At 41.9% G+C, this 24,759-nt stretch overlaps 6 protein-coding genes across 13 annotated transcripts; all 6 read right to left on the bottom strand.

The window, feature by feature from the left end:
- Window positions 1-219: 219 nt before the first annotated feature.
- LOC148424211 (uncharacterized) lies at window positions 220-2,839 on the bottom strand. Of its 2 annotated transcripts, none has more exons than XM_088412674.1 (2): window positions 2,429-2,839; window positions 220-1,706 (listed from the first exon to the last, which is right to left on the bottom strand). In XM_088412674.1, exons 1-2 carry the CDS (start codon window positions 2,532-2,534, stop codon window positions 313-315), a joined length of 1,500 nt encoding a protein of 499 aa, XP_088268800.1. In that variant the 5' UTR covers window positions 2,535-2,839; the 3' UTR covers window positions 220-312. The 2 variants fall into 2 exon arrangements, with proteins under 2 accessions (XP_088268800.1, XP_088268802.1); XM_088412676.1 differs by having other exon boundaries at window positions 2,438-2,839.
- A 149-nt stretch (window positions 2,840-2,988) lies between these two features.
- LOC148424210 (uncharacterized) lies at window positions 2,989-11,028 on the bottom strand. 3 transcript variants are annotated; one of them, XM_088412616.1, is made up of 6 exons: window positions 10,695-11,028; window positions 8,989-9,146; window positions 8,826-8,874; window positions 6,046-8,702; window positions 5,881-5,967; window positions 2,989-5,548 (listed from the first exon to the last, which is right to left on the bottom strand). In XM_088412616.1, exons 1-6 carry the CDS (start codon window positions 10,942-10,944, stop codon window positions 3,830-3,832), a joined length of 4,920 nt encoding a protein of 1,639 aa, XP_088268742.1. In that variant the 5' UTR covers window positions 10,945-11,028; the 3' UTR covers window positions 2,989-3,829. The 3 variants fall into 3 exon arrangements, with proteins under 3 accessions (XP_088268742.1, XP_088268741.1, XP_088268743.1); XM_088412615.1 differs by having other exon boundaries at window positions 5,881-8,702; XM_088412617.1 differs by having other exon boundaries at window positions 5,881-8,702; window positions 8,989-9,159; window positions 10,695-10,764.
- A 675-nt stretch (window positions 11,029-11,703) lies between these two features.
- Window positions 11,704-14,579, bottom strand: LOC148424209 (uncharacterized). Its single transcript, XM_088412688.1, has 2 exons — window positions 13,450-14,579; window positions 11,704-13,035 (listed from the first exon to the last, which is right to left on the bottom strand). Exons 1-2 carry the CDS (start codon window positions 13,568-13,570, stop codon window positions 11,801-11,803), a joined length of 1,356 nt encoding a protein of 451 aa, XP_088268814.1. The 5' UTR covers window positions 13,571-14,579; the 3' UTR covers window positions 11,704-11,800.
- Window positions 14,580-14,599: 20 nt separating this feature from the next.
- Window positions 14,600-18,042, bottom strand: LOC148424208 (uncharacterized). 3 transcript variants are annotated; one of them, XM_088412664.1, is made up of 3 exons: window positions 17,993-18,042; window positions 16,438-16,566; window positions 14,600-16,217 (listed from the first exon to the last, which is right to left on the bottom strand). In XM_088412664.1, the coding sequence occupies exons 2-3, from the start codon at window positions 16,532-16,534 to the stop codon at window positions 14,614-14,616; spliced, it is 1,701 nt and encodes a 566-aa protein (XP_088268790.1). In that variant the 5' UTR covers window positions 16,535-16,566; window positions 17,993-18,042; the 3' UTR covers window positions 14,600-14,613. The 3 variants fall into 3 exon arrangements, with proteins under 3 accessions (XP_088268790.1, XP_088268789.1, XP_088268791.1); XM_088412663.1 differs by having other exon boundaries at window positions 16,438-16,534; window positions 17,993-18,025; XM_088412665.1 differs by having other exon boundaries at window positions 16,438-16,559; window positions 17,993-18,011.
- Window positions 18,043-18,183: 141 nt separating this feature from the next.
- LOC148424207 (uncharacterized) lies at window positions 18,184-21,029 on the bottom strand. Of its 3 annotated transcripts, none has more exons than XM_088412682.1 (3): window positions 20,925-21,029; window positions 20,106-20,196; window positions 18,184-19,861 (listed from the first exon to the last, which is right to left on the bottom strand). In XM_088412682.1, exons 2-3 carry the CDS (start codon window positions 20,194-20,196, stop codon window positions 18,600-18,602), a joined length of 1,353 nt encoding a protein of 450 aa, XP_088268808.1. In that variant the 5' UTR covers window positions 20,925-21,029; the 3' UTR covers window positions 18,184-18,599. The 3 variants fall into 3 exon arrangements, with proteins under 3 accessions (XP_088268808.1, XP_088268806.1, XP_088268807.1); XM_088412680.1 differs by lacking the exon at window positions 20,925-21,029 and adding an exon at window positions 20,828-20,904; XM_088412681.1 differs by lacking the exon at window positions 20,925-21,029 and adding an exon at window positions 20,829-20,849 and having other exon boundaries at window positions 20,106-20,204.
- Window positions 21,030-21,170: 141 nt separating this feature from the next.
- Window positions 21,171-24,422, bottom strand: LOC148424206 (uncharacterized). The gene is made up of 3 exons (XM_088412702.1): window positions 24,176-24,422; window positions 22,999-23,098; window positions 21,171-22,745 (listed from the first exon to the last, which is right to left on the bottom strand). Exons 2-3 carry the CDS (start codon window positions 23,096-23,098, stop codon window positions 21,646-21,648), a joined length of 1,200 nt encoding a protein of 399 aa, XP_088268828.1. The 5' UTR covers window positions 24,176-24,422; the 3' UTR covers window positions 21,171-21,645.
- Window positions 24,423-24,759: the final 337 nt, after the last annotated feature.

Genomic DNA, 24,759 nt, shown 5'->3' with positions numbered 1-24,759 from the left:
AAAGACAAATTGGGTTACTTTTTCATCCAACATGTTTTTTAGTGTGAACGCTCTCTGCATTGGATGATTCAAATGTTCTGTAATCCCAGATTTAATCTCCCCCCTACTGCCCTAAATCAGATGGGATAGGCACCAGCAAGCCTGCGACCCTTTTGAGGATAAGAGGCGATCGAAAATGAATGGATATAACTGTGAGGATACAGTGCACCACACCATAGGTCAGTTATTGATTAATTTATTGATATCACATCTTGACATCTGCAGCAAAAACAGTCGCAAAAACACACACACACTTATCTTAACCACAAGCGGTCATCGATAACCGGTGTTTACACCAGTACACTTGTGCCTTGTCACATAAGCCTTACTATAGAATCTTTTAGTACACACACTGCAACTGAATGGTTTCTCCCCGGTGTGTTTTCTCATGTGGGTTGTTAAATTTGCTTTTGTAGACATTCTTTGACCACAAACTGAGCAGGCAAAAGGTTTCTCACCAGTATGTGTTCTTGCGTGTCTTGTTAAATTTCCCCTAACGGTGAATCTTTTATTGCAAACTAAGCAAGCAAATGTTTTTTGTCCGGTGTGCACTCGTGTGTGTGTTATTAAACCGGTCTGTAAGGTGAATCTTTCGTCGCAAAATGAGCAGGCAAAAGGTTTCTCTTCTGTGTGTGTTCTTGTGTGTCTTGTTAAATTTGGCTTTGTAGAGAAACTTAGGTCACAAACCGAACAGACAAAAGGTTTCTCTCCGGTGTGCGTCCTTGTGTGTCTTCTTAAGTTGCCCCTTACAGAGAATCTGAGACCGCAAAGTAAGCATGCGAAAGGTTTTTCTCCAGTGTGCGTTCTTGTGTGTGTGGTTAAATTAGTCTTCTGAGTAAATCTTTTCCCGCAAATGGAGCAAACAAAAGGTTTTTCTTCGGTGTGGGTTCTTGTGTGCTTCTTTAGATTTGTCTTTTGGGTAAATCTTTTACCACACACTGAACACTCAAAAGGTTTCTCCTCTGTGTGTGTTCTTGTGTGTATTTTTAAGTTTTCCCTAAAAGAGAACCGTTGAGCGCAGAGTGAACATGCAAAAGGTTTCTCTCCAGTGTGTATCCTCATGTGCTCTTTCAAAACCCGCTTGGTACTTAATGTTTTCCCACACTCAGAACATTTCCAGTGCTTGTTGTCAGTGTGACGAGTCACGTCACTTCTTGAGTATTCATGATCATTATCGTCATCTTCGTCGTCATCATGTTCATCTTCGTAGTCTTCGTCATCATCATTATCGCCATCATCATCGTCATTATCAGTCGAGCGTGACGATATGTCGTCACTATCTGAAAGTGGAGCTAAGAGGCTCTCAGCTTGTGATAGTCCACAGTGGTTCCCCTCACCTTGCGTTGTCATGTGTTGACGTGAGCGGCTGCTTCGACGTGCCGCCACTCCGTTCTTCTCACTTTGACCTTCCTCCTCATCGTCACTCTTCAGATAGACAACGGTCAATGGCAAACTGGCGAGGTCTTCCTCTTCTTCCTCCTCCTCTTTGATGTGGGGGCTCTCTGGTTCCTCTTCCTCCTCCTCCTTATTAAAAACAGGATCCTCTTCTTTATTGTAGAGGGGATCTCCTTCTCCCTCTTGATTATAGAGGGGCGCTTCCTCTTCTTCCTCTTTAATGTGGAGGCACTCCGGCTCCTCTTGATCAGGATGAAGATCTTCAATGCTGTCTGCGGGGCGCAAGAAGATAAACACATATGGTTAGGTGAAGTCAGATCTCATGCAGTGACTTGGAGCTTGAGTGTACATGTTCGTTTGACTTGATTGACAAGCTTCATTTGGTCCGTGACTAAGCTTGTAACTCAAACTACTATCATTTGGAACCCTTTCTATATTATTTTAAAGGGACAGTACACTTTAGTCATTTTCATGAGAACATATAACTAATTATTCAGATAACTTAATTAGTTTTCAAGAATGAATCCCTTCAAAGACACATGTGATGACCAATCGCTGGAGAAAAACCTTTTGCCTGCTTGCTTTTTGGTCGAAGATTCTCTTGATCTATATACATATGTATACACATTGTGTATATGGTTTAGCGTAGGCCAACGGGCTACTCATCTCTTTTTGGGGTTAGCTACTGCCCTTGGGCATCCCAGCGCCAATTTATGGAAATTGATACTGCCATATAAGAAGTAGAAATAGGCTAGTAATGTTATCTGTAACAAGTATTAGGAAGTAACAGTATTTTTTTTTCTATTACGTTAATTCATCATCTTTTACTTAATGTATTTTTACAGTTTCAGTCATATGCCTTCGCAATTGTGAATTGTCCAGCGGTTCTAATAAATTGCTTAACTTCATGTTTAAATGTATGTTTGTAATTGGTGTATCAAAATGTTAAAATGTCATTTAGACAATTAAGGCCAGTTAAAGGTGATACACAAACCTGCCGTACAGGACATATTGCGAAGGTGCGAGCATCGTCGTGTTTGTTTTTCCTGTTCCCTTCCACAAAGCTCTTCCTTGTACTCCGTCGTCTTTCTTGTGCACATTTTCACAAGATGTTCGCTCACACTTGATCTCCGATCAGCGACGTGTTGCTAACAAACGCGTCTCTTTGTTAGCGGCTACGAGCTAAGCTAGCTCGAAGGGCTTCGACTTGCACCAGGACGAGTTCATCCGGCTCGGAAATTTAACAATTACAATGTCCAGTAAGGACGAACGTCCTGTGCGGAGGCTTCAATGCGTTCAAAGCTCATTCGGGATAGTTTCATCTTAGTTGAACTCGTGTGGCTAGATTTAAAAAATAAATAAATATATAACGTTCATGTTGAACGCCACTTGTAAAATGTCCCAGGATTCCTTGCGCGTCTCTGTGACATGAAGCCGGGAGGAACTCAACTTTCCAAATGTTAAGTTTAGTAATTCCTATTTATTCTGATTAGAACACCTAGAGGTAAACATATTTACTATAAAACCCCTTTATGCTATTTTAAAAAATCGAGAGAGATGTAGAGAATGTTTATTGTTCAAAATAACCCAAACCCGAACAAAACAACATCTAACCCTTGAAACTCACAGCACGAAAAAGAAACTACAGAAAACTGGGTCATAAATATGCGCAAAATTGTATAAAGATCATTTCCTATACAGGGACTTTGCTGATAATTATTTTATAGCTTCTGTTTCTTTCTTTAACCTATATTCAAGACCATGATCATCTATCGGTTTCTTTGCATCATTGTAGGATCATTTTTGACTGTTTACTCTAATTGGGCCTCAAGTGCATGCAAGCTGAACATGGAGCACGCATGTTGGATCACAACAATCCCACAAAGCAGCAAGCAGGCGACAACTTCGAAACCAGCATCAATCGATCACTAATTTCCCATCAATAAATATTCGATCCTTGAATTAGTTTGTGTTCATACCGGCCAAAATGATGGGAACACCAGTATTGGGGCACGATAACTCCATTGTTTTAGTTAGTGTGTGCGTTGGGACACACACACAAAAATGGTGGATTCAAATGGTGACTTTCTGGCTTAAAATAAACACTCAAAAAAGGGGTCATTTTGCCAGGCGCAGTGTTATTTCACGTTCAGTACAATTTGGCAGTTTGTATGCAACCAAAATCAATCTTTTAGACACTTTGGCATTTACAGCAAACAAAACAAAAAATATACAATGATTTATTTCATAGACTGTCAATAAAACTAACATTCTTAACGTTAATAATCGCCGATCAATAACAGCTAAATTCTTAAGACAGACAAGGACAAACGCTTTCAGAATACAAAAATGACAAATTTGCATTAAAATAAATGGGAAAAAAACCCACACTTGCTCAATATTGCATTTTATGTACATTTTTAACATGCTTTTTCAAATGTGCAGACTGCGTGAAGTGTTTAGGGCAATGTGGACAAGAATGTGGTTTCTCTCCCGTGTGGATATACTTGTGTCTTTTAAGGTTGTTCTGGTCAAAAAACCCTTTGCCGCAATACGGGCACCAGTGTCGCTTCTCGCCGCTGTGCCACCTGAGATGCGCATTCAGTTCCACGCTCCTCACGTACTTCTTATCGCATAAATGGCAGTGGAATGGTTTCTCCCCCGTGTGAGTTCGTATGTGGGTCTCCACGTCTCGTTTGGTGAAGAAGGATTTGTTGCACAGCTGGCAAACAAAGGGCTTGATTTTCCCGTGGACCATTTGGAGGTGTTTGTTGAGGCCGAAACCGTAGACGAAACCCTTGCCGCACAGCTGGCAAACGTGGAGCCGGCCGTTCCGATGAACGATGCTGTGCCGTTTGAGACCCTTGGCGTCGGGGAAGGTCTTTCCACAGTGTGCGCAGCAGAATGGTCTGTGACCGGTATGGAGACTCTCGTGGCTTTCCAGGGAAGCGCTGCTGCTCAGAATGCGGCCGCACAGCCCGCATTGGTTCTTCAGCAGCTTCTTTGGCGCGGCGGCTCGGGACTGCACCGGCACTTCGGTGGTCGGAGCTTTGACTTTCCTGGTGCACCATTCCGGAGAAGTGTAAAGCGTTTGAGTGTATTTGTTTCCCGTTTTATCACCGTGATGTACTTTTGTTGGAGTGTCTTTGACGAGGTCTTTAGTGTTTGCGACTTTGGTTGATTTCTTGGGATTCTGGACCATGACTTTACTGTCCTCAACAGTCAACTTCTCGTTGAATCTAGATTTCTTGGAAAGACTTTCTCCGGTTTTCCTTGAACTGGCACATTTCCGAGTCAATTCTGGCGCGTGGGGGTCCGGCAAAGACATTTTCCATAGCGCCAAATTGGATTCCAGTTTTGACAGTTGTTCTGCTCTGGAAAAATTGATACTCCTGAAAAATTCATAATCGGAAGGCTCCAGCCCGGGAACAGTTTTGATGAAACGGGAATCGGTCTGGCCGACATGCGGTAATTGAGACCTTTTCAGTCGAGTATTGCTCGGAGGAGAAGTCATTTTCTGGTCAGATGGGGTGCGAGGGCAGTTTGAATGGGTCTCTCTGGGAAAGAGAGACTTCTTACGCCCCGACCCGGGTTTGCCTAAAGATGATATGGCGTCTTCGACAATCGAGGACTTCCTGGAGTCAATTGGAATGCGATCGGTAGGATCTCCCGTTTTTAGGCCGGCGGGCTCCAAAGGTTTCGTCGGACCTAGATGGGCGACGCTTAGTTGAGTACGTGGCAGGGTGGCCGTACCCAATGCGCTGCCTGGAGTGCATTTGAGAGATAGCCTGGACAAACTTCGAATTGATTTCCGAGCTTTTCTCGAGCTATTTTGACTTTCGAAGTAAGCGATGTCCGTAGTCTGCTGATGGCTAAGATTTCCTTTGGAAAACTTGGTTTCTGAGTCCTGAGCAGACTCCTGTTGACTTGCACTAGCAATCTCCAATCTTGGTTTCTTGGCGCTTTCAGGGCAATGCATTCTGTCTGTACATGGCTCTGAATTCCTTTTTGCTTTTTTAGCCTGAGAACGCGTTTTGAGGTGAATTCCAAAATGGGCAAAAATGGATTCTTCTTGCAACCTTCTTTGTACATCCTCAGACTGATTGGTCACTATCTGGAACACAAAAAGATGAGACTTCAGACTTTGTATCATGCATTAACGCAGTCGAGCGGTTTCAGCATTGTTGGGAAAGAGGTACCGTATATTGCGCGCCGTAAGGTGCAAATAAAAGCCTTTGGGCCATTTTCCATCGACATAGGGACGGAATACAAACAGTACGTACGCTGGGAGCGTGACATATGCTCCCATATTTTGCACCTTTCGATAAGGTGTGCCCTGTGCATGGGTTAGGTACATGCGCCTAATAATACGGTACTTTTACATTACAAGTGTGAAATTAAATAGGAGTTCAAGTGTCAGTCAATGAAAAGACAAAGGGAAGTCACCTTTTTAACGTCTTGGCTTACAGGTGTCACAGCCAACTGTGCGAGGAACTGAGTTTTGGACATCTGTAAATGAGGTTCAGCTAAGTCCTTAGAGACGGGAATGAATTGCAAAGCATGAGCAAAGTCATTTGGGGAAAGTAAATCCCCCTCTGCGTTGTTGTTTACCTTCTCATCCCGAGTGAAAGTCTTACAAGCTTGGTCAGATAGAGCTGAAATCTCTTCCATGCCTACGTCCATTAATGTCTTCTCCACAAAGGGAGGCGGAAAGGGTGAACGCCCGCACAAATCCCTTTTAGGAGAAAGCTGTTGAGAAACCAACACCGATCCAGTCGATAACTCCGTATAGGACAGCCTTTTGAGTCGAATGAATGGAACTAGTGGAAAAAGCTTTGTGGGTACGCTCCCAGCCGATAACGGCGCTGCCGTCGCTTCTCCGGACGATTGCTCTGAACTATCGCAAACGCTCGTCAGCCGCGCCGAACGTTCTGCTCGCGGGGATGACGAGGAGCAGTTTATCGGAACGCTCTCATTTAAAATTTCTTCTCCTGGTTCCCCAGGACATAATTTTAAACTCTCGCCCGTCTTTGCCGGCTCTGACGAACATTCCGGCTTCGGGGACGACGAGGGGCAGTTTGTCGGTACAGCCTCACTTCCTATTGCTGCTGCTTGTTCCCCAGGACGTAGTCCCAAACCTTCACCGGCGTTTCCCGGCCCCGATGAACATTCTGGCTGAAGGGATGATGTAGGGCCGTTCACAGGTACACTGTCAGTCACCATTGTTGCCGGTTGTTCCCCAGGAATTTGTTCGACACTTTCACAAATGTTTGCAGCCTGTAACGAACATTCTGGCTGCGTGCGTGATGAGGGGCAGGTTATAGAAACACTCTCAGTCACCGCCGCTTCTACTTCTTCCCCGGGACATAGTTCCGAACATTCACCGATGTTTGTCGGCTTTGACGAACGTGCCGACGGCGGGGATGATGAGAGGCCGTTCAACGGCAAACTCTCAGTTACTACCGCTTCAGCTCGCCCCCCAGGACATAGATCCAAACCTTCGTCAATGTTTGTCGGATCTGACGAATGTTCCCGTCGCAGGGATGTTGAGGCGCAGTTCATCGGTAAACTGCCGTTTACCGCCGCTACCGCTTGTTCCCCGGGACTTTCTTCTAAACTTTGATCGACGGGTTCCGGTTCTGATGAACATTCCAGTTGCGGGGATGATGAGGCGCTGTTCATCGGTACACTTTCAGGTACCAATCCTGATGCTTGCTCCCCTGGAGTTAGTTCTAATCTTTCACCAAAGTTTGCGTGCTCCGACGAGCATTCCGATTGCGAGATCGATGAGAGGCAGTTTATCAGTACACCCTCAGTTACAGTTGCCGTCTTTCCCTCCGGGGTTTGTTCCAAACGTTCACAGACGTCCGTCGGAGCTGACGAACATTCCAGTTGCGGGGACGACGACAAGGCTAGAATAAATGGTGTGTTATCAGTCGGCAATAGCTTTTCCTTTTCATTTGAAGTCACTTGAGCACCCGTGTTTGGGCGTGGCGACAATGACGTAGGGACATCTGAATTGTAAAGGGGAGGTGCAACGACCGTCTCAGACAGTTGCGGTTGGCTCGTCGCAACATCTGAAGTTCTGCGGATTATTATCTTAATTTTTTTGCACGGCACGGGGCCTGCCCTTTGTTCTGTTGAGGCGATTGTTGCTTCAGACTGAACAAGTGGAGCGGATGTCACGATATCCTCATTATTTCTTTGAGAAAGGCCTGAGGATGAAGACGCAGGAACTGTACACCTGATTTGGGCAGCGGCAACTGTTGACACGACAGCCGAGATCTGGTTTGGGGACAGTGGGGCAATCGTACCTTGTGGATGAGTAGACGGTGACTTGGAGAAAACAAAGATCTTCTTGGGGGCGAGGTCTGAGCTCACCGCTGGCTCGATTGGTTCTGCCGCCACACTCGGAGGCGTAACGTCGTAAGGGCCGGCACCGCATTTTGTTAGCGGTGCTGCCAAAACTCCAGCAAGAGAATGACAGGTGCCGGACGCCGGTGCACAAGTGTCCGCGATTGTTTCATTTGTCGACCCCTCTTCCGTGCCATTGTCACATTCATCGTTGGTCAGTGGCGACAACGATGGCGATCGCAACCCAGACGGCGCAGTAACGACGGAAGGAGAACATCGGTCCCGGGCTGTTGGGCCGTCTCGCGAGGAGGTGAGACCCTTTGACTGATCCATTGCTTCAACAAGTAGCATCGCATCTTGGAGCGTTACGGAGCTTTGCTGCGTCTCGAGCGGATGCGATAGCGACGGTTGTGATGAAGCTGTCGGACCGGCGCAAGTTGAAGGTACCAAGAGTGTTTCCTTTACATACTTTGGGAGGTGTTTGACATTTTCCGAGGGCTGTTTTCGCTGCTTTCTGAATTTGGAGAGTTGCTGTGTCTTATCTTCCATCAAGCCACATTCTTCTTGCCGTCCGTCCAGCATTGTTGGCTGAACATTTTGGTTATCTTGATCACATCCTGCAATTGATGGTGGATTCATTTGAATCTCTGACGCCTGCGACTCCTGGGTCCCCATTTCGGCTATTGTTTCACCAGAATTGAGTGCCATGTTTTCATTTGTACCAAGTAAGTTGGAATCATTTAATACTTTTATCGACCGATTCTGCGCCGTGTGTAAATCGTGCCTCTCTTCCAAACTAGAATGAACTGGGGTCAAATGAGTGCCACGGCTTTTTCTGAGCTCTTTGTTTGGACGTTGCAGATCTATCTCAAGGCCTTTCGTTGCATTTCCCCTTGCAGACCAAAGTGGTGGATCTGAGAAAAGTTAGGAGGAAATAATAGAAAGGAGTTAAGACTGACCATACATATAATGGTTGTGAACCTTTTTACGTATAATTTCAAAATGTGTGTCATCTTGGGTCAGCTTTAACTCCTCACCTGCAGGGGTATGCAATATGTTTCCGCTGACCACAGTAGGTTCAGTACCCTTTAAAAATAAACAGAAAATTATTACGTATGGTTTTATAGCTATGACGATGTCAGTTTTGAGTACAGATTACCTTGACTACAGCAAAGAGAAGCAATCATGGCTTATACGCACCTCGTGGTTTGGACATGAAACCGCCAGGTTTGAATTTTCTTTGTTTTCTGCGTCGTCGCCGTTTAGCAGGAGGTAGACCATTTCCTCTTCATTGCATTCCTTACCATCTTCGAGGATTTGTCCCACTGGTTCCACGAGCAGAAAAAGTGGGCCAAGATCTGCAAACATTTACTTGAGTCATATTAATACTCTTAAGTGGATTGCTGTGCACCCCCGTTATAAACATGAGGTATCTTGATACATTTTGGCTAATGGGCTGTCCGTATCAGAAATGGATTACCGCAGGGGTCACCAAACTTTTTGAAACTGACAGCTACTTCTTCGGTACCGAGTAATACAAAGGGCTACCAGTTTATGTCAAAACCCCGATCATGATATTGATTTCTCGCAATATTTAAGAAACAGCTGTAGTACATATGTAAATCAAGTGTAATAAGTAATGTACTGTATATGTAATATATGCATAATCCTTAGTAAAATTCTGAGAAAATCACACTGTTCTATGACTTGTAAACTATTTGCAGAGCAGGTCTGCAGGCTACTCATGTGAAATTGGGGGCTACCCAGTGCCCACAGGCACCAAGGTAACCCCTGTGTTTTCCCCACTATAAGGTGGAATTTAAAGCCTTCAATTTTCTCAAAAGCTGACAGTGCATCTGATAATCTAATGCACCTTATACGGCGCATGAACCGCAAATTTTCATCTTTGGGAGGAGGCTGGAGGAAGAAAAAAAGATTTTGTGGGTGCTAAACTGAGAACCGAATGGAACCGTGCAATACATTTAGGATATGTGATCGCAAACTGACCAACGAGTCTGTTTACAAATTTGTATTTCATATAACACAATAGGATATGGTCAAATGCTGAGAACCGAGGTGGCGCTGGTACTTTGTAAAGAGTTCAAATTTAATTGTTTAGTAACGTTAGTTTTAATTGGACAACATGCACACATATGCATATACTGCATTCACAATATTTATAATTTTGCTTATATTATGAATACTGGAGGGGAGGGGGACTTCACAACATGTAAACCGGCTGAAAGCGATCTGCGATCAGAAGAGAGAAGAAAATATTTTGAAAACTCAAACCTAAAATGGTGTAGCTATCGCCATGACACAAACCTTTTATCGGGAAGCGCAGTTGCTTAATCGACGAGATGATTAAGTCTTGGACGCAATCCACGTCTTTGCCGAAATACGGCTGTCTTTTCCGGCTTTGAAAAAGTGTTTGTTTTCCGTGTCGACAGGACTTGCCAAACTATTCATCATAGACATACACGATGTTTGTAAAAAGCACCAAACAGCAATCTATTTTTTTTACGATACATGCGTCAACTTGTAACCAATTTATACAGTAAGAAAGGCAATACTTTTTCTTGACGTGTCAACGATGGTAATAATTTTGTATGCGCTATTATATTACGCGAATGAAACCATAACAATGTCCTTAGTAATGGTTGTGTTGCTCTTGGTATAATCAATACACTTCGTTTTCTCGTTTAAAGCGCATATCTGGGCGTTTTAATCGGAAAAACCGTCTGTCGTGCTTCGCCAAAACCGGATAAACAACGGATGTAACGTCACGACGTTAGCTACAAAGAGCCCATGAGGGTCACAAGGACCAAAGCGAGATTTACACATAATTCTGCCGTCAAATAAACCTCCCAGAACATTCTGAAAAAGATTACAGCATCGAAACTCACCACATTGAACGGCCACATCCTGCATCGTTGAAAGACTACTTTGGCCGGAAGCAACGATCGCAATGGTTCTGTCTTCCTCCTTTTGTCTGCATGTAGTTTTCAGGGCCTCGTTCTCCGCCTTCAGCTTCGAGATTTCTGTCTTTAATTCGTCGACCACCGTTTCAAAAAGTTTGGTTGTTTCCGTGATCGTGCTCTTCACGAGAACCTCCATAAAGGAGGCGTACTTGGTTTGGAAGTGGTCCGTTGACATGGTGGTACCTAATCCTTTCACTTGGGTTAAGCAGAACAGGTCCACTAGAAGCGGGTGGCTTCGTCGAAATGCGGCGTGCGCGATAACGACGGTAGTCTTCAAAATGGCTGCCAGACACGTAACGCCTGACGTCAAATTTGCTCATGTCTCTCGATTGGCACGCAAAAGTCGCATTACCGCCACCTACTGTGCTGGGGGAAACAGCGACGTAATCTGAGCCACACAATATCACAGTTAACGTAAAATTCCTACTTTTAATTATGTATATATGGATTAAAAATTGCCGTCACACCCGACGACAAAACGCCATTTACACTGGGTGATATTTGTTTTTATTATATATTAAATACATTTTCTGTTGGTGTGTACCCTGCTGTAACGGTACCACAACAGTGTATCCTAGGAATATTGTAGAAATAAACGTTTTGAAATTTACTGAAGAGATAGAGAAAAAAAGTGTACGTATTGAGATGTTGAGACGTCTCTGTTATCTATTAACTAAACCTATTGGGGCACTTTCAACAAAAAAGTTGTATTTTGTCCATAATAATTTCATAACTACAGTAAATAATTTTTCATGAATAATTTATACCTTTAAAAATATATGACGTCGACTAAGAATGACATCACATAGAAAAAAATCGTTGAGCTGTGATTGGTCCTTAATTCAGGATTCAAGAGTTTTATTGGCATATGTGGATCATTACCTATAGTACACAAAAAATAGCTCTGAATTTCAAAAAGATTGGTGATCACAAACTAAAGCAATTCAAATTTATTACAAGAGTAAAGATTGTTAAATTTGACAAACTCACACTTTATTATTTCTTTTATTTCAGCTGCAGCACAATTAGCATCAATGAGTCAGTGATGCCGTTTCTTTACGGTGCATTCTTGTGTGCATTCTTAAAGTCGACTTTCGAGAGAAGCTTCTGTCACAAACTAAGCAGGAATGGGGCTTCTCCCCAGAGTGCGTTTTCATGTGTTGAGTCAAATTTCCAGGTGCACTGAAACTTGAGTTGCAAACTGTACAGGTACAAGGTTTCTCGCCAGTGTGTGTTCTGGTGTGCATTGTTAAACTTGCCTTTTTGGAGAATTGTTTACCACAAATTGGACACACAAAAGACTTTTCTCTTGTGTGTGTTCTTGCGTGTATTATTAACTCCCCCCTGTCAATGAAGCGTTTGCTGCAAACTGAGCAGGCAAAAGGTTTTTCTCCACCGTGTCTTCTTGCATGTGTTGCTAAATTTGCCTTTAAAGAGAAACTTGCTCCGCACACTGAACAAGCGAAAGGTTTTTCTCCTGTATGTGTTCTTGTGTGTGTGTTTAAATCTCCTTTCTGGCTGAATCTTTTACCACAAACTGAGCACACAAAAGGTTTCTCCCCTGTGTGTGTTCTCAAATGCGTTGTTAAACCTGTTTTTAAAAAGAATCTTTTGCCACATACTACACAAGCAAAAGGTTTTTCTCCATCATGTCTGCTTCTTGTGTGGGTTGTTAAGTTGGCTTTCAACGAGAATCTTTTACCACAAAGCAAGCAGGCAAACGGTTTTTCTCCGGTGTGTGTTCTCGTGTGCCTCGTTAGACCTGTCTTTAAAAAGAATCTTTTACCACACACGGAGCAGGTAAAAGTTTTTTCTCCATTGTGTCTGCTTCTAGTGTGCGCAGTTAAACCTGCCTTCAAAGAGAACCTTTCGCCACAAACTGAGCAGACAAAAGGTTTCTCTCCGGTGTGTGTTTTTATGTGTCTAGTCAATGAGAACTTGTTGGCAAACAGCTTTCCGCAGTGAGGACATTTGATGAATTTGTCAGGGCGATGGTTCATTCCAAATGTTGTCTGTTTATCGTCCTCCTCTTCCTCACCAGAAGAATATGTTGTTACCTTGTTGTCACCTTCTGACAGTGAAGCTAAGAGGCCATTAAATTGCAATTCTTCACCACCTTCTCTCTTCACAACGTCATCCTCCTGCTCTTCTTTGATGTGGCAACGCTCTGACACTCCTTCCTTTTTAAAGCGAGGTAAATTTGGCTCCTCCTCCTCTTTGACTTTGAGGAACTGCTTAACCTCCAAGCGATGACAGTTACTGGCATCTGCAAAATACAAGGCAAGTGCCAGTCAAGCCTCAGGTTGAAACTTGGCCAATGTTGTTCTCTAAAGTTAAATCAGATGTTTGGAAATGTCTTATTTTGAATGAACACAAATATGTGTTTCCATGAAGGGCTATGGACATAAAAACATTTAATTTGGATGTGCTGCCATCAGGGGATTTGAATAATCTTCAGAAAACAATCTTTAAACGATTGTATTTTTTTTCCTTTTGACTGAATTATATGCAAACACAGTCCGATATATTAAGTATTGAAATCGTTATTTCTTTTAACGTGTTGTGGATTATGATGGAAACCACAAATATTTAAGGAATATTCTGAGAAATTACTTGCACGTGTGACTTACTATCACCCCTGAAAAGTAGTTCTTAAACATGTGAGAGTACGTGAACAAACCTGCTGTGTGTAACACATTTTGAGGCTGTTTGAAAACGCCGCTCAATCTTTGTCCATCGGTCTCTGGGCGATGTAATTTCTGCTCGCACCCTTCATCTTCTTTGACACCCTTTGAACACATTTTTACAAACAAATACGACACCCTCTGCCGAGAAACGTATTGACAAATGCTTCGCTTCGATAGCAGTTAGCAGACTCGGCTAAAAGAAGCCAAGCTAGGTCCAGCCGCTTGATACGTGTAGCAAAATGAGTTTACAAATATTTCTCTGGTGTTTTTCAGTCGTCATGGACGTCATGTGTGGCCGCTGCTATAAGTGCAATACCAATTCGGGAGAATTAACGAGTGCAGAACATGTAGTTTCGTAAAGAAAAAAATCGCAGGCGGAAGTGTATCGAAATTGGTAGCAATACGGCAACTTTACTTGGACAAACCACTTGCCAATAATCAAGAACTAGTGATTTAAATGTCGTCATATGCATATATATTTGTTTTTACCCCGGCATAACTTTAAAATTTTCGCCAGGTGACCCTAATACGATGTCGCACAAAACATCGATCATAGACAAAACATACATTTTTTTCTTGTATTGTGGTGAGACGAAGAAAAACGTTGCTATTCAAGTACACGTCTTTACTCTTCGCATGTCAACAAAAAATCTACAACATGTCGAAGTCGTCAAAGTGCAAGTCATTGTGTCCAAGTCGTCAAAGTGCAAGTCATTGTGTCAATGTCAATGCGTCACAAAATCTCATTCAAACCCGCCCCCACCAATTTATATAACGGTTGAGGCATTGTCCTAATGTGAGTGAAGTATTATAAACAGTAACCCTAATGAATTACTAAATGTCTTGTTATTGGAGAGCCCTCCTGTGGCTGTTTATGGTACAATCACTTATAAACTTTGAATTGACCCTATTTTTCTAGGAGGAACGTTGTGATCTTCATTTTTTATGCCCATTAATCCATAATTGTCTGAAAAGATTAAACGAGATTTTACTGTCACTTGTATAGTCCTACACCACACAGTAAAATTCTTATTTTGTTTGCTCCCCGAGCAGACTACAATCCATAATCGATCAAATCAACTATTAGGGAAACAGTCCTGAGGTCGCAGTGGCTGAAGTCCGTAGGAATGATGGATGCTGTTTCTTCAGTAGCTTTATTAACCGTTGCTCTTGTCAGCACTAGCACATTTGTGTTTCTTCAGTTGATCTCTACGAGAAAATCTTGCATAACACACATTGCAACCAAATGGTTTCTCACCAGTATGTAGTCTTGTGTGTGCTGTTAAACTTGTTTTTCCTGTGAATTTTTTACCGCAAACTGAGCAGGTATAAGGCTTCTCACCAGTGTGTGTTCTTTCATGTATTCTTAAATCGCCACTCCGATTGAATCTCTTTCCACAAACTGCACAATCATAAGGTTTCTCGCCAGTGTGTGCTCTTGTGTGCATTGTTAAACATCTCTTTTGAGAGAATCCTTTTCCACAAATTGAGCAGGCAAACGGTTTCTCACCGGTGTGTATCCTTGTGTGTCGTCTTAAATCTCCATTCTGAGTGAATTGTTTACCACAAACTGAGCAGACAAAAGGCCTATCTCCACTGTGTGTTCTTGCGTGTATTGTCAAATCTGCCTTCTGAATGAAGCTTTTACCACAAACTGAGCAAGTAAAAGGTTTTTCTCCTGTGTGTTTTCTTGTGTGCCTCACTAAAATTGACTTAGTAGTGAATCGCTCACTGCAAATCAAGCAGGCAAAAGGTTTTTCTCCAGTGTGTATTCTTGTGTGTACTGTTAAATTTGTCTTTAAAGAAAATCTTTTACTACAAAAAGAGCAGGCAAAAGCTTTTTCCCCAGCGTGTGTTCTTGCATGTATTGTTAAATCTGCCCTTTGAAGGAATCTTTTACCACAAACTGAGCAACTAAAAGGTTTTTCCCCAGTGTGTTTTCTTGTGTGTCTGACTAAAACTGACTTAGTAGTGAATTGCTTACTACAAACTAAGCAGGCAAACGTTTTTTCTCCAGCGTGTGTTCTTGCATGTATCGTTAAATCTGCCCTTTGAAGGAATGTTTTACTACAAACCGAGCAACTAAAAGGTTTTTCCCCAGTGTGTTTTCTTGTGTGCCTTACTAAGACTGACTTTGTAGTGAATTGCTTACTACAAAATGAGCAGGCAAAAGCTTTTTCTCCAGCATGTGTTCTTGCATGTATTGTTAAATCTGTCCTTTGAATGAATCTTTTACCGCAATCTGAGCAACTAAAAGGTTTTTCCCCAGTGTGTTTTCTTGTGTGCCTTACTAAAACTGACTTTGTAGTGAATCGCTTACTGCATACTAGACAAGCAAAAGTTTTTTCTCCAGCGTGTGTTGTTGTGTGTTTTTCCAGCGACGCCTCATTGTAAAACACTTTGTCACAGTGAGTGCATGGGAGGCATTTGTCATTAGTGTGATGTATCACATCACCTTTAGCATGTTCTTCATCGTCACTGTAATTGGAAGAGCGTGAGGTTATGTCGGAAATATCAGATAGTGGTGCCAAATGGCCGTCCGGTTGTGATGTGTCACAGTGTTCTCTGTTAGCTTCTTCACACTTGACAATGACACAAGTCAATGGAAATTGGATGATTCCATCCTCCTCCTCTTCCTCTTTAATGTGAGGAGACTTGGGCTCCCATTCCTTTTTCATACGAGATTGCTCCTTCTCCCCCTCCTTAATGTGTGGCAAAACTGACCCTTGGTGCCCAGGACAAAGATATTCTTCACTGACATCTGCAGGACACAAGATGACAAACATCTTTTTTTCTTTCTTTTTTTTTTTTTGAACAATTAAGTAGGCAAATTGTTTATCTTCAGTTTGTGTTTTTGCTTCTGTCACAATGAGAAAACTGGATGTATTGAATTTGCCAACAGTGTGACCATTCACATCACATTTTGAGTGTTCATGTCATCGTTACTGTAGCTTACAGTGGATCTCAAAAATTGCAATCACCTTCTTCACTTTTCACAGTGACAGTGGTCGGCGGAAACACGTCGATATCCTCCCTCTCCTGCTGCTCCTCTTTAACGTCAGCAAAATCGCCCTCCATCTGCCCAGGATGAAGATATTCTTCACTGACACCTTGCAAGGCGCAAGAAGAAAAACATCAAGCACCGTTCAGTCAAATCTCATGTTGGGACTCGGATATTGTATGTTATTTTAACAGTTTGATGATTATTTTTTTTATTTTTATTTTTTTCCGCAGGGGTTCTCAAAAGGGGGTATGTAATCCTGAGGGAGGTGAAGGCTGAACGGGGTACGGCAAATTTTAAACTATAGTTAAAAATAAGGATTCAACAATCCTTGCAAAACAAAAAAGCCAGTCGAAAATGTTCAATTAGCCTTGAGGTAAGTGAAGGCACTGCATGAGATTTTGAAATATAGTTTAAAAAAAGCATTCAACCATCCATGCAAAAAAAAAAAAAAAAGTCCGACGGGAATATTTGAATAAATTATGCAAATATGTCAGGGAATTTTAAGCGCATAAAATGAACGTTATGTTAAGCAGGCTGTTCGATTTTATTAACATAAAATAAAGACACCCTCATACAAAAATAGTACATCACAACCTGTCATATGCCACCTAGCATCATCTATTTTAATCTAAGATGGCGTAGAGTTGTGAAGGAAATCATATTGATCGATTAATCATAATTGATTGATTAATCATATTGGTTGTTATCATTATGTGCTTATTTCTTGTCTCCAACAGTGTGCATTGCTATCCCTGTGTGCAGTCCCAGTTCATCTCGCCCCAGACCTTAGATAAAGCTGGTGACGCTGGAAAGTGTGAGCTGGGACCTCGGACCAGCTGTTGGTGGCGCCTGACCGGCTCTTTCTGCAATGTCTTGTAATGTGCAATGCTTTGCTGAATTAAGAAAAAGCAGGCAGGGGCGCTTGAGCGTTGATTTAGTGCGGGGGGAACGCACGAGTTCGTTCGCCCAAGCTCCAAGCTCCAAGCTCCAAGCTCCAAGCTCCAAGCTCCAAGCTCCAAGCTCCAAGCTCCAAGCTCCAAGCTCCTTCCCTCTACCATGGTATAGAAAAGTCAATCTTGGCTGGTCTGAGTTACTCTTTTTGCTGTTTAGCAGCTGGGCTTGTCCTAGTCTTCTTTTGGAGATTTCTCTGAAGTATTTTCCCTGATATTTTAAACTGGAAGTGGACATTTAATAAAATTGCAACAAACCGAGTGAGCTATTGCACACACAATCCCTCCTACTTGTGCTTGAGAACAATCACAACCCGTTAATATATTCACACCTGGCTCTGTTGAACCATGTACCCCCGCCCCCCCCAAAAAAAAAAAAAAAAACATAAAAGTAATAATAATATTAGATATATACAACAACCGGTCTCCGTTAGCATCGATGCTAATTTCAAATAGCTCGAGAATCTTCAACACGCAATCTCAGAACGGTTTGTGTTGCGATGTCCAAATTTGCAGGAATGGACGGATTGAATCTGTGTTTCGGTAAATTCAAATCCAATTCAGAAATATTGTTTAACATACCTCGTAAGCTTGCATGAATCGCGGCTTGTTGCTATGGTCATGAATTGCGGAAGTGTCACGGAACAAACGGAAGCGCCGTAAGGCCCCCCCCCACACACACACACATTCCCTCCCAGTAGGTGTCGGTATTGCTCCTAAACGCAAGCCTCGAGAAGTCCCACACCACAAACTGCACTTACGAGAAGGAAATTGTAATGATTTTATTCACACAAAAAGGAAGCTCCAAAAGTTACATCCTGTGAAAAGAATATTGTACACAGTAGTGAGTGCACAAAATATAAAAATAAACAAAACGAAAGGAAAAAGAATGCATCTACTCTACAGTCTTGTATAAAAATCAAATATATGTTCACGGCATTACATTCTTAAACTTTTTTGACACTTAGAGACTTCTGTCCATATGATGACTTACACAAGGAAATCATGCATGATTATGATCATACTTAGTATGATAAGAAAGCTATAACAGCGTTATTCATGAATAAAAACGCTTTTCTAGTACCAGCAGTAGCCTTCAAGTCCCCCCCATTTGCGACCCACTGCTCAACAGGCCGTCATTTAATCATTAATGATTGTGAACATAGCTCTTGATTCTTCAGCAACTTTATTATCCGCTGCTCTTCTCACCACTCGCACATTTGTGTTTCTTCAGTTGATCCCTACGGGAAAATTTTGCACAACACGCATTGCAAACGAAAGGTTTCTCACCAGTGTGCAGCCTTGCGTGTGCTGTTAAACTTTTCTTTCCTGTGAATTCTTTACTACAAACTGAGCAGGTGTATGGCTTCTCTCCAGTGTGCGTTCTGGCATGTATTTTTAAATCCCCACTTTGACTGAATTTTTTCCCACAAACTGCGCAGTCAAAAGGTTTCTCACCAGTGTGCGCCTTCGTGTGAATAGTTAGACACTGCTTATGAGAGAATCCTTTACCGCAAGTTGAGCAGGCATATGGTTTCTCACCAGTGTGTTTTCTCATATGTATTCTTAAAGCTGCATTCTGAATGAATTTCTTACCACAAACTGAGCAGACAAAAGGTCTTTCTCCATTGTGTGTTCTTTCATGTATTGTCAAATCTGCCTTTTGAATGAATCTTTTACCGCAAACTGAGCAAGTAAAAGGTTTTTCTCCTGTGTGTTTTCTTGTGTGCCTTACTAAAATGGACTTCGTAGTGAATCTTTCGCTACAAATTAAGCAGGCAAAAGGTTTTTCTCCTGTGTGTATTCTTGTGTGTACTGTTAAATTTGTCTTTAAAGAAAATCTTTTACTACAAAATGAACAGGGAAAAGTCTTTTCTCCAGCGTGTGTTCTTGCGTGTATTGTTAAATCTGCCTTTTGAAGGAATCTTTTATCACAAACTGAGCAACCAAAAGGTTTTTCCCCAGTGTGTTTTCTTATGTGCCTTAATAAAATTGACTTAGTTGTGAATTGGTTACTACAAACAAAGCAGGCAAAAGCTTTTTCTCCAGTGTGTATCGTTCTGTGGTCCTCTAGCGACACCTCGTTGTAAAACGTTTTGTCACAGTGAGGACACGGGAGGCATTTGTCCTCAGTGTGACGTGTCTTATCAGGGTGCGTTTCATCATCACCATAGTCAGAAGAGCGTGACGTTATGTCGGAAATATCTGATTGTTGTGCTAAATGGTCATCCGGTTGGGATGTGTCACAGTGCTCTCTGTTAGCTTCTTCACACTTCACAATGGCACAAGTCAATGGAAACTGGGTGATTTCATCCTCCTCCTCTTCCTCTTTAATTTGAGGGCACTTGGGCTCCCATTCCTTTTTCAAACCAGATTGCGCCTTCTCCTCCTCGTTAATGTGTGGCGAAACTGACCCTTGGTGCTCAGGACAAAGATATTCATCACTGACCTCTGCAGGACACAAGATGACAAACATCTTTTTTTTTCTTTTTTTACAATTAAGTGGACAAATTGTTTCGCTTCAGTTTGTGTTTTTTGCTTCTGCCACTGTGGGAAAACTGGACGTACTGAATTTGCCAAGAGTGTGACAAGTCACATTGCATGTTGAGTGTTCACCATAATTAGTAATAAAAAAAATGTCATCGTTACTGTAGCTTAAAGTGGATATTCAAAGCCATCTAATTGCAATCGTCACCTTCATTTTTCACAGTGACAGCGGTCAGCGGAAACACGTCGATCTCCCTCTCCTGCTGCTCCTCTTTAACGTCAGCAAAATCACCCTCCATCTGCCCACAGCATGGAGTATGTGAGATTTTAAAATATAGTTAAAAACAAGCATTCAACTATCCATGCAAAATAAAAATAAAAAGCCCGTTAGAAATATTTGACGAAATTATTCAACTACTTCAGGAAATGTTACGTGCAAAAAATGTTTTTTTTAAGCAGGATATTCGATTTTCTTAACATAAAATCAAGAGTCCCTTATCCGAGAATAGTACATCCCAACCTGTCATATGCCACCTTTCGTCATCTGTTTCAATCTACGGTGGTCGACAGTAGTTTAACTGATAGTTTTAAACCAGAAGTGGGCATTTAATAGGACTGCAACAAACCGAGTGAGCTATTGCGCACACAATCCCTCCTTGTGCGTGAGAACAATCACAACCCGTTTATATTCATATCTTTCTTTTTGCTGGGCGATGTATCGCCCTTCAGATAGAAAGATAAATAAATAGATACATGTAATAATACGAACATACAAGCACGACTGTTAGCATCAGGTGAGCTAATTTAAGATAGCTCTTGAATCTTCAATGCGCACGCTCAGAAGATTTACCAGTTGGTTTTCAGGAATGGACGGATTACATCTGTGTTTCGATACATTCACAACCAATTCGCAAACATTGTTTAACGTACCTCGTACGCTTCTTGCATGAATCGCGACGTTCATGAATTGCGGAAGGGACAAAAATAAACGGAAGTGCTGTGATGGCTTTTTATTGTTACCACTCACGTTTCGACCCGGTAGGTGGCGGTATTGCTCTTTAAACCTCTTCAAGCCTCGAGACGTCCTACACTGCACTTAAACGAAGAAGGAAACTGTAACGGTTTTATTCACTCAAAAAGGACCTCCACAAGCTACATCCCGAAAAAAGAAAATGTACGCAGTAGCCTGTGTACGAAATATAAAAACCAACAAAACGAAAGAAAAGGAAAAACAAAGTCTCTCGCCTAAAGCGTTGTACAAAATTCAGACATATGTTGATGGAATTATATTCTAAACCTTTGCTGACACTTAAACAGTCTTCTGTCCATATGATGACTTACACAATGAAATCATGCATGATGACATATTTGGATGAAAACAGCCATTAGACTTATACTTTGTATGGAAAAAAAGTTCTGCATGTAGGCTACTTTTAGAAATCATACGCAGAGATGCACTGAGACACCTGAAACATACTAAGGCATTAGTCATTTGATTCAATCGTCAAAGTGCTGCTCGAATAACGTTATCTCTCTCTTCAAAATCTTTTACGTTTTTTAAACTCTTATGACCTGACATTCACTTTTTTTTCAAGCTCGCAGCTTTTTCTCACTGTGCCTCATTTTAAAGTCAGCTACACATTCCATTGATGTATTGAAAAAAAAATTCAGACGAAGAAAATAGTGACTAGAGTGCAAGGATTGAGCCGATGATTGTGAAGAAAGCTTCCGTTTCTTCAGCAGCTTTATTAACCGCTGCTCTTCTCAGCACTCGCGCATTTGTGTTTCTTCAGTTGATCCCTGCGGGAAAATCTTGCATCACACACATTGCAACCGAAAGGTTTCTCACCAGTGTGTAGCCTTGCGTGTGCTGTTAAACTTTTCTTTCCTGTGAATTTTTTACTACAAACTAAGCAGGTGTATGGTTTCTCTCCAGTGTGCGTTCTTGCGTGTATTTTCAAATCTCCACTTCGACTGAATCTTTTCCCACAAACTGCGCAGTCAAAAGGTTTCTCACCAGTGTGTGCCTTCGTGTGCATCGTTAAACATTGCTTTTGAGAGAATCCTTTACCGCAAATCGAGCAGGCAAATGGTTTCTCACCAGTGTGTTTTCTTGTATGTATTCTTAAAGCTGCATTCTGAATGAATTTCTTACCACAAACTGAGCAGACAAAAGGCCTCTCTCCGTTGTGTGTTCTTTCGTGTATTGTCAAATCTGCCCTTTGAATGAATCTTTTACCGCAAGCTGAGCAAGTAAAAGGTTTTTCTCCGGTGTGTTTTCTTGTGTGCCTTACCAAATTTGATTTTGTAGAGAATTGCTTACAACAAACTAAGCAGGCAAAAGGTTTTTCTCCCGTGTGTATTCTTGTGTGTGCTATTAAATTTGTCTTGAAAGAAAATCTTTTACTGCAAAAAGAGCAGGCAAAAGCTCTTTCCACCGCATGTGCTGTTGTGTGTTTTTCCAACAAAGCTTCGTTGTAAAACGTTTTGTCACAGTGGGGACACTGGAGGCATTTGTCCTCAGTGTGACGTGTCTTATCACCCTTGGCGTGCTCTTCATCATCACCGTAGTCGGAAGAGCGTGAAGTTATGTCGGAAATATCCGATAGTGGTGCCGAATGGTCATTTGGTTGTGATGTGTCACAGGGCTCTCCGTTAGTTTCTTCACATTTCACAATGACACAAGTCAATGGAAACTGGGTGATTTCGTCCTCCTCCTCTTCCTCTTTAATGCGAGGGGACTTGGGCTCCCATTCTTTTTTCATACGAGGTTGCTCCTTCGCCTCCTCCTTAATGTGTGGCGAAACTGACCCTTGGTGCTCAGGACAAAGATATTCATCACTGACATCTGCAGGACACAAGATGACAGACATCTTTTACAATTAAGTAGGCAAATTGTTTCGCTTCAGTTTGTGTTTCTGCTCTTGCCACAATGAGAACACTGAATGTATTGGATTTGCTGTCAGTGTGATAAGTTATATCACTTTTTGAGCATTCGCCATAATCATTGATAAAAAAAAAAATCTCCGTCATCTTTACTGTAGCTTACAATGGATCTCAAGATCCATCTAATTGCAAACATCCACAGTGATTTCCATTACCTTCTTCACTTTTCACAATGACAGTTGTCAGCGGAAACGTGTCGAAATCCTCCTCCTCCTCCTGTTGCTCCTCTTTAACATCAGCAAACTCGGCCGCCATCTGCCCAGGATGAAGATGATCTTCACAGGCACTTATACTGAACAGAAGCTAAAACTTGTTTGTTTAAATCGAGCTTTGCTCGGTCAATTCTCATGTCGTGATGCTGATTCTGATGTGGTGTGCTATTAAAACATTTTGGATTTTTTTTTTAGAATTAAAATACTAAACAGTGGTCAGAGGCCGCACGCACTAAGAGCCATTTCTCCTATCGAGTCAGTCCAGTGGGAAACCAGTATTCAAAACAAACATTCTGCCTGCAGGTGAATTATTTACTACTGAAGTCAATTGCCCGACTGAGTGCTCCAAAACACACATTTTCACCACATCAGCAATTTCTACAGTGAAACGTTGTAGCTGAGAAATAAAACCTTACTGTTTACTTTGCCAGCTCAGTGAAAAATATTTCCTATTCAACTTTGGAACCAAATCAAAATAAAACAAAAACAAAATGTGGATCAGGTTGGCGTGTATTTACTCTTGCACAGGTGGTATGAAGCCTTGCTATTGTCAAAAGGCCTCTTGCAAGTCATGTTTGTCTTCTTGGGCTGGGAGCGCAAAATCAACAAGGAATGCTTAGAAATGCATCAATGAAGGATAATACCACTTTGGGGTGTTTAGGCTGAGAATTCAACATTGTAACATGGTTAACATCTCCAAATAGTTGAACTTCCTTGATATAGGCTCTTTAAAATATATCGGGAAAAAAGCATCCGTACAAAAGAAAAATAACTCAAAATAATTTAAGAATCATGTAAATATTTCTGGAAAATGTCAAATAATAATGCATGAAATGAATTTTGGGTTTAACAAATCGTTCAATTTGTTTATCCCCAAAATCATGTCACCCTCAAAAAGAATTAATCCCTACCTTTCATATCCAACCTAGAATCAGCTGTCAACCGTCTACTGTGGTCTACAGTATTTGCCCTGACATTTTGTAGAGCGGATGGACGTTTAATAAAATCGTAACAATCGCCCGAATTGCTGTGGTTGATTTGGCAGCAAACCGAATTTGATGTTGCACAAACATTCCCTCCTACCTGTACGTAAGAACAATCACAACATTTTAATACTTACAATTGTCTCTCTGCTGGGGGATGTATTGTGTCGTCCCAAAATGCGTCTCTGTTAGCAGCTGGCGAGCTAATCAAAAATAGCTCAAGACTCTTCAACGCACGCCGAGAGGATTTGACAAACAGCGTTGAAATTCACTTTCTAGAAATGGTCGGATCTATTTTCGGAACATATGGACCTCATAGAAAATACAGTTTATTCTCGCTCGTGCGCTTGCATAAACCCGTAAATAAGGCATTCATGAGTTACGGAAGTGTCACTGCTCAAACGGAAGTGACGTAGAGCTTTTTCGTTCCATCACATTCAATTGATCATTTGAATCAAAGAAACCTGGAAAACATGCAGGATAGGCTTCCTTGATGACCGAGTTTGGACACCGCTGTGTTAAAATGCGTTTTTCCGCTAGCGGCTGGCAAGATACATCGAGAAGCTTCTCGTTCACTGTCAAAAGTTTATCCTGACGAGTCTTAATCTTCAGTCCGATCAAGGAGTAATACATGTACAGTTCGGGTGCATCGGCGTCTTCAGAAATACTGATTCTGTTAGACTTGTTTGGTGTTGCTCGTTTAGCCAACTACCCAAAATAG

Source organism: Hippichthys cyanospilos, chromosome 4, assembly GCF_059441005.1.
Source record: "Hippichthys cyanospilos isolate Australia breed blue-spotted pipefish chromosome 4, RoL_Hcya_1.0, whole genome shotgun sequence".
Lineage (NCBI taxonomy): Eukaryota > Metazoa > Chordata > Actinopteri > Syngnathiformes > Syngnathidae > Hippichthys > Hippichthys cyanospilos.
This window is presented reverse-complemented; position numbering and strand designations above follow the sequence as displayed.

Excerpts from the sequence above, each read along its gene's own strand:
- LOC148424210 (XM_088412615.1), bottom strand. The coding sequence starts at position 10,944 with ATGTCAACGGACCACTTCCAAACCAAGTACGCCTCCTTTATGGAGGTT. Across the intron at positions 8,703-8,825 it reads CATATTGCATACCCCTGCAG|ATCCACCACTTTGGTCTGCA; the intron begins GTGAGGAGTTAA and ends AACTTTTCTCAG. Across the intron at positions 5,549-5,880 it reads TAAGCCAAGACGTTAAAAAG|ATAGTGACCAATCAGTCTGA; the intron begins GTGACTTCCCTT and ends TTTGTGTTCCAG.
- LOC148424206 (XM_088412702.1), bottom strand. The coding sequence starts at position 23,098 with ATGGCGGCCGAGTTTGCTGATGTTAAAGAGGAGCAACAGGAGGAGGAG. Across the intron at positions 22,746-22,998 it reads CATTGTGAAAAGTGAAGAAG|ATGTCAGTGATGAATATCTT; the intron begins GTAATGGAAATC and ends TGTGTCCTGCAG.
- LOC148424208 (XM_088412663.1), bottom strand. Across the intron at positions 16,218-16,437 it reads CACTGTGAAAAGTGAAGAAG|ATGTCAGTGAAGAATATCTT; the intron begins GTGATTGCAATT and ends TGTGTCCTGCAG.
- LOC148424209 (XM_088412688.1), bottom strand. The coding sequence starts at position 13,570 with ATGTGTTCAAAGGGTGTCAAAGAAGATGAAGGGTGCGAGCAGAAATTA. Across the intron at positions 13,036-13,449 it reads AAATGTGTTACACACAGCAG|ATGCCAGTAACTGTCATCGC; the intron begins GTTTGTTCACGT and ends TGTATTTTGCAG.
- LOC148424211 (XM_088412674.1), bottom strand. The coding sequence starts at position 2,534 with ATGTGCACAAGAAAGACGACGGAGTACAAGGAAGAGCTTTGTGGAAGG. Across the intron at positions 1,707-2,428 it reads CAATATGTCCTGTACGGCAG|ACAGCATTGAAGATCTTCAT; the intron begins GTTTGTGTATCA and ends TGCGCCCCGCAG.
- LOC148424207 (XM_088412680.1), bottom strand. Across the intron at positions 19,862-20,105 it reads TGTCACTGTGAAAAATGAAG|AGGTCAGTGATGAATATCTT; the intron begins GTGACGATTGCA and ends TGTGTCCTGCAG.